This window comes from Salpingoeca rosetta (genome assembly GCF_000188695.1).
Source record: "Salpingoeca rosetta unplaced genomic scaffold supercont1.1, whole genome shotgun sequence".
In the NCBI taxonomy this organism is placed as follows: Eukaryota; class Choanoflagellata; order Craspedida; family Salpingoecidae; genus Salpingoeca; species Salpingoeca rosetta.
Window position 1 is genome coordinate 2,663,079 of NW_004457740.1, and position 10,000 is coordinate 2,673,078.

Genomic DNA, 10,000 nt, shown 5'->3' on the forward strand with positions numbered 1-10,000 from the left:
CAATGCAGCGCGCACCTCCTCCTCAGACACGGGAGATCTATCAATTGGAACACAGTTGCAGCAGTAGCAGTGGTAGCATCAGCAGCATCAGCAGCATCAGCAGCAGTTAGAGGCGCAGTCAAACGCATTCATCTTACAAGCCCTTGCATGCATGCATGCATGCATGTACACACACACACACACACACACACACACACACACACACACACACACACACACACACACACACCACAAGCATGCACATGCAGCCACATGCAGACACATGCAGGAACCCTTCCCCTCGCACCCCTCACCCACCCAATCAATACACACAACGTACGAGAAGGTGAGGTTGATGGCTTCGCAGTGAGCACGAAGGACGGGGACGCGAATGCATGTGGCTGTGACGTGGAGGTTGTCGTCTGTGAAGATCTTCTTCGTCTCACGGATCATCTTCACTTCCTCCTCGTTATAGCCGTTGGTGGGATCGATTGCCGAGTTGTGCGAGAAGAGGTTCCACAGATACTGCCGCCCGAAGATGTCTGTCTTGAGCTCCTTGCCTGCACTCCAGTCCACGGCCTGCTGCTCCAGCTCCCGCATGGCAGCCGCGCCGGCGCCGCTCGCCGCCTGGTATGTGGCAGCAACAATGCGCCGGATGCGCGAGAGCTTGTACAGCGGCCACACCGCCACGTTCATGATGATGGTGGAGCAGTTTGGGTTGGCGATGATGCCGTTGTGGTGCGCGGCGGCCTCCGGATTCACCTCGGGCACCACGAGCGGCGTGTGCGGGTCCATGCGGAAGGCGGACGAGTTGTCAATCACCACGCACCCGGCGTCCACGGCTGAGGGGGCAAAGCGCTTCGACTGCGATCCGCCGGCGCTGAACAGCGCAATGTCCACGTCCTCAAACGAGTCGTCGGTCAGCTCCTCCACAACGTACTTCTTCCCCTGAAACACCATCTCCTTGCCCGCAGAGCGGGCGCTTGCCAGCAGCTTCAAGTTGTTGAAGGGAAAGTTGCGCTTGTCCAAGCAGTTGAGCAGCTCAACGCCCACGGCGCCCGTGACGCCTGCGATGGCCACGTTGGGCCTCTCCAGCCCGTTCTTCGCGCCGGCCAAGGCAACGCGCGTCGTTCCGATGTGGCGTTGCTGCTGAGCAAAGGCAACGCTGGCTCCACGCAAGCCATCGCGCATCGCACGCCCCAGCAGCCGTGGTGCAATCGCCTGCAGCGACATGTTCCTGCGGTTGACTCCGTCGACTTTAGTGAGGAAGTGAGCGTGTGAGGATGAAGAAGGACAGACTTGTTTGCTCGCTCGTTGGCTTGGTTCGGTGAGGGTGCTGTGTGCGTGAGGGTGAGAGAGAGAGAGAGAGATTGAGAGGATGAGGCAAGCAGGCAAGCAACCACCACCACACACAGGTTGTCATCAACAAGAAGGCTGGTTCGTGCAACGGAAATGTCGAGCGAGCGAGGCAGGACTGCCAGTCTCGAAGTTTAGTGGGTGATTTACATCTATTTTCCGCAGAGTGCACGACACGACGACACACGATGACAGCACGGCGGACCAGCAGGAGAAGGAAGCAGCGGAAGCCAGTGGACACTGGTGCTGCTGATGATGATGCTGCTGTTGACGGTGCTGTTGACGATGCTGCGAGTGGTGGTGGTGCGAAGAGTCGACAGGGGGCGCAGCAGCACCACAAGAAAGGAACCAGCAAAAGTGCATCAGATCCGAGCGGTGCTACATTAGAGACTGCCAGCAACAGCAAGAGTGGCAGCAACAAGAAGAGGCGGGCAAATGGCTCGGGGCAATCCACACGGAAAGCAGCCAAGAACGCACAACAACGACCCAAGGGCCAATCGACAACAACCACGAAGAGACACGCGATCGACAGCGATGAGGAGGATGATGATGGTGACGTTGATGGTGACAGCAGCAGCGGCGGCAGCGGCGGCGGCGGCGGCGGCGGCAAGAGCAACCACAAAAGCACCAGCAGCAGCAACCACAAAAGCACCAGCAGCAACACCAGCAACAGCAACGACAACAGCAACGACAACAGCAACGACAACAGCAATAGCAGCAGCGGCTCTGCGGCAACCAATGCTGGCGACCCAGTAGACCAGCAGGAACAAAAAGATGGCATTGATCCAGAGGTGCTGGATGCTGCGCGCGAGACCCTTCGACATCAGCTCCTGAACCCACCCCTGCCCAACACAGCTCGCCACCGCGAAACAGAGCAGCTCCTCTTCGACACGCTGTACGCGGGCGTGGTGCGCGGCGAGAGCAACAGCGTGCTCCTGACGGGCCCGCGGGGCAGCGGCAAGACCACGTGCGTACAAAGCGTCCTGCAAAAGCTTCGACAAGACCCTGCCGCCAAGGAGCGCGGGTTCATCCTGATTGAGCTCAATGGCCTTGTGCATGGCGACGACGCCGCCGGACTGAAGCACATGGCGTCCCAGCTCAGGGTCGCTGCCTCTGAGGACGTGGACGAGGACGAGGACATTGCCAGCAGCGCCGCAGAGACTGCTCGTGCCCTCCGTCAGGCGCTGCAGCAGGGCTCCGGTGCAACCTCCCAGTGCATCATCGTCATTGTGGAGGAGTTTGACGTGTATGCCCACTTTGGCCAGCAGACGTTGCTGTACACGCTGCTCGACCACACGCAGCTGGCAGCGGTTCCCATGGTGGTGGTTGGTGTCTCGTGTCGAGTGGACATCTACAGCCTGCTCGAGAAGCGCGTGCTGTCCCGCTTCTCCCAGCGGTTCGTGCACCTGTTCAACGCGTGGGCGGACTTTCCCACCTACTTGCAGCAGTTTGTCGACATGCTGCTTCTCCCCGACACGTTTGAGCCCGCGTCCTTCCGCCACGCCTGGAACGTGCACGTGCGTGCGCTGCAGCACAACCCGACGCTGGAACGCGAGTTGCGGGAAATGCACGCCATCAGCACATCTGATCTCCGCCCACTCCAGAAGATGGCGTTTCAGGCCGTCACCAGGACAGCGCCGGCGCGCCCGTTCCTCCGAGCGGAGGACGTGTTTGAGGAGAAGATGCGACAGACGCGCGACGCCAAAGTCACGCTGATGCTCGACCTCTCTGCGCTGGAGCTGTGCCTGGTCATCGCAATGAACAACCTCCGCTACCGCGGCACCATGTCCTTCAACTTTGAGGGCGTGTACGCCACGTACAAGGCGTTTGCTGCTGGCATCAACAAGCACGGTGTTGATTTCTACCGCAAGCCAGTTGCCCTCAAGGCTTTTGAGCACCTGTCTGCTCTCGAGCTCATTCGCCCAGCCTCCACCACCGTCGCCAGCAAGGGTAGCCAGCACGCGGCCACGGACGTGTATGCTGCTGTGCACTTGCTCGTGGACGATTTGCAGGTGATGCAGGTGGTTGACAAGTGCACCTCGCTTAGCACACGCGTCAAGATGTGGGCAAAGGCACACGGCCTCTAGATGTGTGCATGCGCGCGCGCGGTGTGTGTGTGCGTGCGTGTGCGTGCGTGTGCGTGTGCGTGTGTGTGTGTGTGTGTGTGTGTGTGTGTGTGTGTGTGTGTGTGTGTGTGTGTGTGTGTGCGTGCGTGCGTGTAATAATTGTGTGTGTGTGCGTGTGCGTGTGCGTGTGCGTGTGCGTGCGTGTTGAGTGCGTTGTGTTGTTTGCTGGCTTGCTTGCCGCACCCCAACCCCCAAACCCCCAAGTTCAATGTGAAGAAGTGTTGGTTGCGAAGAGCGTCTTTGTACACATGAATTGCAGCATCGCAACAAGTGGCACAACCAAACACACAAGAACACAAACACAACACGCTCAGGTCACCAATAACAGCAAGTCACATCACACAGCAAAGACACGCCGTCAACGCAAGACCAAAAGCAGATGATGGTGCTGAGGATGTGAGAGCAAACAGCACAACCACAAAAACACACACGTCAACTGAGAACCAGGAAACAACGAGGCAAAGGTAAGCAGATCGGCTGGATGTACAACACAGCAACACGGCGCACCAACACAATTAGATGGTAATGGGCCACAGCAACGCGTGCGCAACAAAACAACACGAGTGAAGAAGCATCCATAGGCAAAACACAGACACGAAGCTCCTTTTTCTGAACAAACACACGCAAACACGAAAGCACACAAGACACGAGGGCAACGTGCAACATACACCACGGGCCCAGCAACGCGTGGGCAAGTGCATGTGCTGAGTGCGTACGTCGCACGAAGAATTGGGCAAAAGGGTTGGCAGAGAAAGTGAAACTACTAGAAAACCTAAGTAAAAAAAGGAGGTTGTAGGAAATGGGGAACAAACCAATACGACATTGGAGCAATCGCGAAGCGTGTACACATCATCCTCAGACATGCACACCTGCTTGCGTCCGAGTGTTGCTTGCAGGCACGCTCGTGCCCAATCATCATCATCACACTTCGCTGGAGTGTACAGCCGCCTTTGCACGTTGAATGTACACTTCCACCAGCTTCTGTTGCCCGCTCGACAGCGACCTGGCATGATAGATGTGGCAGCAAACGTGTAAGTCGTGGCATGTGTGCGTGTGTGCGTGTGTGTGCGTGCGTGTGTTTGCTGTTGCATGTGCGAGCGGGCGATCAGGCACCCACAAGACATTAATCGAAGCCAAACGAAGGAGCTGAACCGAACGAGAGCATGCATTGCATTGCCAGTACGTACTGCAGGTATGGCTTTGCGCGCTCCTCTGTGAGAAGAAGACAAAACTGCACCAGCGCCGTCACCACCGCCTTGCGCACTTCCGGCGCAGTGTGGCGGAAACTCTGCAGGCATGAAACGACGCAGCAGTGTGCAATGTTGCTTGTCAGTGCTCGTCAGAAGTTTGGTGGCATGAATGCGCGTGCATGTGCATGCGTGTGTGCATGTGTGCATGTGTGCATGCGTGTGTGTGTGTATGTGCATATAAATGGGCAATGGACCACGTGCATTGGAGCTGCCGAATCTGGACAAACAGCCTTAAATGCGAATGCACCCAGCGTCGTGCGCACCATGCGTTAGCGTGCCCCTTCTCTCACCTTGAGCAAACCCGGCATGAAGGATGGCGCGAGCGTCTCCACCGTCTCCTGATCCCCGCGCGATATCACCTGACACACACACACAAAACACACACACACACACACACACACACACACACACACACACACACACACAAAAGTACAGCAGCGAATAGCGTGGGTTGCGCGGCGCAGGTGAGCCAGCATCATACACACATGTAAACGCAAAACGTGTGCGGTGTGCAAGTGCACCGATCATGACCAAACAAACAAACACAGCGGAGCGCAATACCTTTGTGAGGTAGCGGATGGCGGCGAGGAGGATGGGCTGGGAGAGATCGTCAACATGCGAGAGGAACGGCTCCAGCAGCTGTAGGCTCGTACGTGTCGGCGCAATGTTGCTCAGGTGCGTCAACGCCTCGTCCGCAACGTGCATAATGCTGCGGTTGTTCGCCTGAAAGCACCAACGAAAGAAAGGAATTACAAGCGCGACGGAGAACGGGAGACGGAGAGGGAGGGGAAGGCAAGGCACACAAACACAAGTCCATTCACACACACACACACACACACACACACACACACACACACACAAATGCACAAGCAGCATGGAAATCGCGAGTTGAGCCTGTGTGATGGGAAATGACATCAAACGCCCGCGTAAACGTCAAACAATAGCGATGAGGGCATGGGTGTCGTCGTACCACGTGGCACTCCAGCACTTTGGGGAGGACTGCCGGGATGACGCTTGCAAAGTACGAGCCCTGTGGGCAGAGAGCAGATGATGCACCCAATGCAGTGATGTGGCAGAAGAGTGAGTAGGCATGGGCGTGGATACAAGCGAACGCACTCAGCACAATACAACGCAGACAGATGGGCACAGAGGAAACCACAAACAGGCACAAGCGCAAGTGTACGTAAAGTATTCGCACAAAACAGAAGCGCACTGCCTCGCACACGCACACGCAAAACCAAACACACACACACACGCACGCACACACACACACACACACACACACACACACACACACACACAAGACAAACAAACAAGCGCACCTGGTTCTTGAGCATTTCGCGAAGGACACGAAGCGCCTGCTCGCGCACAGACGTTTCGTCGTCGTTCAAGAGCTCAAGCAGAACGTTAAGCAAGTCGGTAAAGTGGTACTTCCACAGGCTCTGACGCCCCTCGCGTGACACGCGGATGAGCCAGTGCAGCGTCTTTGTGATCGACTGCTCAAACACACACCAGGTGGCGATGGCAACGGCAAAAGAGGGGGAGAGTGAGGGGAGGGAAGGGATGAGTGAGTGGTGATTGGTGATTTGGTGAGTAGGAGCGCTGTGCGTACCAAGGTGTAGTGGAGAGAGCCACAAGCGACATTAGGTGTACAGACACCAACACATCATTTACACACACACACACATACGCACGCACTGACATACACACGCACACACATCCACACATATCCACGCGTACCTCGTCTTCGTGCGAGGACTTGAGAGTGTCGATGGCGCGCTCAACGTGCTGCAGCGCCTCGCCACTCACGGAATCCGACGACTCAACAGACACGCGCGAACCCTTGCGAGATTTCAGGTGACAAGAGGGATGGTGATGGTAAGGGCAGGATGCAACGGAGCAAACGACGACAGCACACAATCAAGTCATCATCGTCATGCCCATACCCATACACACACACATACACACATACACACATACATACATACATACATACATACATACACACACACTCACACATACATACATACATACATACATACATACATACATACATACATACATACATACATACATACATACATACATACATACATACATACATACATACATACATGCATGCATGCATGCATGCATGCACACCTGTGAATAGAGCGACTGTCGGGAGCCCTGCTGTTGGTGCAGACGCTCCCTGTTTCGCCTGTACTCGCGCCGCCGTGCCTCCACCAGCTCCTCGTACGTCAACCGGCGCCCCTCCTCATCGCCATCTCCGATGTCACCGCTGTCTGCCGTCGCGCGAGTGGCTGCCCTATCGCCATCGCTGCTGTCGTGTTGGCGCCCGTGTGCAGCAGAGCCAATGCGGCCGTTGACGGCAGATGTGTTCTCGTATGTGCTCGGGTTGTACGACTTTGCGTCGAGCGAGCGTCCGTTCAGCCCAACACGGGCGTCCCTGTTCTCCTTCAGATCGCGGCGTGCATCGCCGAGGGCAGTTGCTGTCTCATCACGCTCACCATCATCACCACCGTGTGGGCGCAGGTGTTGTCGCACGTCACCCGCTGTCGTCGCACTCTTGGCATCATCGCCTGCAATCACCAGCGAGTCTGCCTCGTCTCCGGCCTCCCCTGTCTCATCTGCGCCATCACTGCCGGCTGTGGCATCGCCATAATCATCACCAGCACCAGCACCACCGGCCCGAGCAAGCGCCGCGCGCTGTGCTTCCCGCAACTGCATGGCTGACATAGACACGCTAAAGTGCTCCTCATCGTCCTCCTCCTCTCCCTCTTCCTCCGTTGCTGCTTGCACCTCGTGCTCTTGCCCTTGATCTTCCTCAGGGCCATTGCGACGGCGCAGCTGCTGTTGCCGCTGCCGCACGCCTGCGAGCTGGTCGTCGCTTGCGCTGCGTGCATGCAGGCCCGCAAGGCTCGCCAGGCTCCCGGAATGCATCATCACATCGGATCTGGATTCCTCCTCCACAACAGACCGGCCCTCAGTGTCCTGGTCATCATCGTGATCATCGCTGTCATCGTACCGCACTGGCTGCTCTGTCAACAGCTCCCAGTCGCGCACATGTACGGTGAGAATCTGGCGCGCCGCGTCTGCTTCGGCCAGCGGCAGCGCAGCGAGGATGCGGGCAAAGAGCGGAGGATGCACCTCAAACACCATCACCAGCACCGACGTCGACGCACGCCGCAGGTCCGCGCTCTTTGGCTCTGTGGACGGTGGTGGTGGTGGTGGAGGTTTGAGGCGGAGTGAAAGGATGTGTGTGTGTGCATGTGTGGGGGGGGGAATGTTCACGACGAAGGGTGAGGCGAGGAAAGCGACTTGTACGAACATGAAGCCCAACTCGGTTGTGAGAGCATGCGTCCACTCGCAACAAACGCAGCAAACCAAGCTCAAAGCAACGTCGCACAAACAATCCAACAATCAAACAACCAAACAACATGCGACGCAGCAAACGCAGCCCAAAGCAACGCCGCACCGTTTGTCATCTGGATGATGGTGCGCATGGCTGATCGGTACTCCGAGGGGCTCATCTCGTGCACAGCCTCCAGATCCCGCGGTTTTGCAAATGTCAGCACGCCACCAAGATACTCAACCGTCGCCAGCTTCGCCTGTTATTGTTGTTGTCGCGAGGGTGGTGATAAATGAATGGACCAGTTCATCAGGCATGCGAGTGTGGTGATGTGGGGTGATGTAGACAAGACTTGAGCACACGTCGAGTAGACACAAGCAAACAAACACACAGGCACAGTCACAGCCAGACAGACACAGACACAGACAGACACAAACACAGACACAGACAGACAGACAGGCACACACACACAGAAACAGACACAAATACACACACTCGCACGAGTGGATGCCAAAACTGCGCTACCTTGGAGTTCTGCGGTTGGGTCTGATCAATGAGGAACTTGAAGAGATGCGAAATTTGCAGCTGTGGCGGGAACGTGTTGCGGATCAAATCCAGCAGGTGCAGCACCTACGCAGCCCATACACACACGTGTGCGTGTGCGTGTGCGTGTGCGTGTGAGATGGAACAATTGACGTCAAGCGGTTGACGTGCTGGGGTTGGTGTGTGTTGTTCTCATCTCTCAAGATGGCGAGTCTGCAGGACGCGCAATGGGCGGGCGTATGGCGGTGGTTGGTGAATGCATGCAAGGACAGGCAAGAAACGCAACGGACCTTCTCCTGTATTTTCTGCTGCACACCGCCTCCAAACTTGAGCAGCAAGCTGGGCACCACGTCGCGCAGCCAGCCAGGTGGGAGGTCACGCTGGGTCGTGTTGCAGCGGCAATGCAATCGACAATGAGCGGTGAGCAGAGGTGGGTGAAGGTGACAAGCAAGTGCATACATGAACTGTGTCACGAGTGCACAGGCATGACTTGCAACACGCACGCAAGCAGCAACACATGCACGTACCCGCAAGCATACCCACACACGCACACGCACACGCACACACACACCTGATAGATGACGACGAGCTCTGCAATGGCGTCGACGACAGCGATGAAGACTTTGTTGTGCGTCTCAGACAGCTGCAAGCACGACAACAAGGAATGGACAGCGAACAATCATGTGGGAAAGTGAGTGGAGATGGTGGTGGTGGCGCGATTGCGTGGGAGCGTGTCCGCGTGTGGCGTGTGTTAGTAACAGCACCACCAGTAACAGCACCAACGGTAACAGCGCCAACGGTAACAGCAGCGACAGGGCAGGTTGGTGCATGCCAGGGCGGCGACCTGTCGTGCGAAGAAGCTACAGACGCGGTTGAGTTCGCGAGCGGAGGGCGTTGTTCTGCTGCGGAGAAGATCCTTGAGGTCCTGCACCGCCTGTAGGCGAACCGCCCAGTCCGTGCTCTTGCTGTCCTCAACAACCTGAGCAAAAGACTGGCCAAACGTGGAGAGGTTCTCGCTCTGGCCGCGCAGGCTGGTGCGAGATGCGCTGGCGGTGCTGTGACGGCCGGGACGGCGGACGCTGGGGGAGGGCGACTGGTGGGGGGGGGATGAAGCGGGGGCAGCAAGAAGCGTGTTGGTGGAGTTTGGAATGGAGGCGCAAGGAACAAGAGAAACGCCAGAACACACACAGATACACATACAAACAGACACACAGATGCACAGACACACAGATACACATACACACGCACCCCCACTGAGAGGCGACCACTGGAGGAGAGGGGCCCTGTTGCGCGCGGGAGGCGTGACGGCGACGGCGCAATGGCGGACAGGCGGTGGCGCGGTGGTTTGGACACGCTTGGTGGGGCTCCACTGCGCTGGCTGCGGGGCGTCGTGC

The 10,000-nt window shown here is 57.2% G+C and overlaps 3 protein-coding genes across 3 annotated transcripts in view; 1 reads left to right on the forward strand and 2 right to left on the reverse strand.

The window, feature by feature from the left end:
- The window catches only part of PTSG_00591 (aspartate-semialdehyde dehydrogenase), a 2,413-nt gene extending 956 nt beyond the window's left edge, over window positions 1–1,457 (reverse strand). Inside the window, exons 1-2 of the mRNA XM_004999078.1 lie at window positions 320–1,457; window positions 1–37 (exon numbers count right to left, since the gene is read on the reverse strand). The exon at window positions 1–37 is cut by the window's left edge and continues 73 nt beyond it. Of these exons, the coding sequence (XP_004999135.1) occupies window positions 1–37; window positions 320–1,212 (930 nt within the window). The 5' untranslated portion in view covers window positions 1,213–1,457. The remainder of the gene's footprint in view (window positions 38–319) is intronic.
- Window positions 1,458–1,496: 39 nt separating this feature from the next.
- On the forward strand, window positions 1,497–3,533 carry PTSG_00592 (uncharacterized protein). Its single transcript, XM_004999079.1, has one exon. It carries the CDS (start codon window positions 1,524–1,526, stop codon window positions 3,420–3,422), a length of 1,899 nt encoding a protein of 632 aa, XP_004999136.1. The 5' UTR covers window positions 1,497–1,523; the 3' UTR covers window positions 3,423–3,533.
- Window positions 3,534–3,660: 127 nt separating this feature from the next.
- PTSG_00593 (uncharacterized protein) overlaps window positions 3,661–10,000 on the reverse strand; it is an 11,864-nt gene continuing 5,524 nt past the window's right edge. Inside the window, exons 19-32 of the mRNA XM_004999080.1 lie at window positions 9,855–9,999; window positions 9,451–9,699; window positions 9,178–9,249; window positions 8,897–8,986; window positions 8,589–8,693; window positions 8,190–8,322; window positions 6,854–7,920; window positions 6,452–6,553; window positions 6,034–6,207; window positions 5,682–5,741; window positions 5,273–5,434; window positions 5,002–5,070; window positions 4,649–4,749; window positions 3,661–4,464 (exon numbers count right to left, since the gene is read on the reverse strand). Of these exons, the coding sequence (XP_004999137.1) occupies window positions 4,383–4,464; window positions 4,649–4,749; window positions 5,002–5,070; window positions 5,273–5,434; window positions 5,682–5,741; window positions 6,034–6,207; window positions 6,452–6,553; window positions 6,854–7,920; window positions 8,190–8,322; window positions 8,589–8,693; window positions 8,897–8,986; window positions 9,178–9,249; window positions 9,451–9,699; window positions 9,855–9,999 (2,611 nt within the window). The 3' untranslated portion in view covers window positions 3,661–4,382. The remainder of the gene's footprint in view (window positions 4,465–4,648; window positions 4,750–5,001; window positions 5,071–5,272; window positions 5,435–5,681; window positions 5,742–6,033; window positions 6,208–6,451; window positions 6,554–6,853; window positions 7,921–8,189; window positions 8,323–8,588; window positions 8,694–8,896; window positions 8,987–9,177; window positions 9,250–9,450; window positions 9,700–9,854; window position 10,000) is intronic.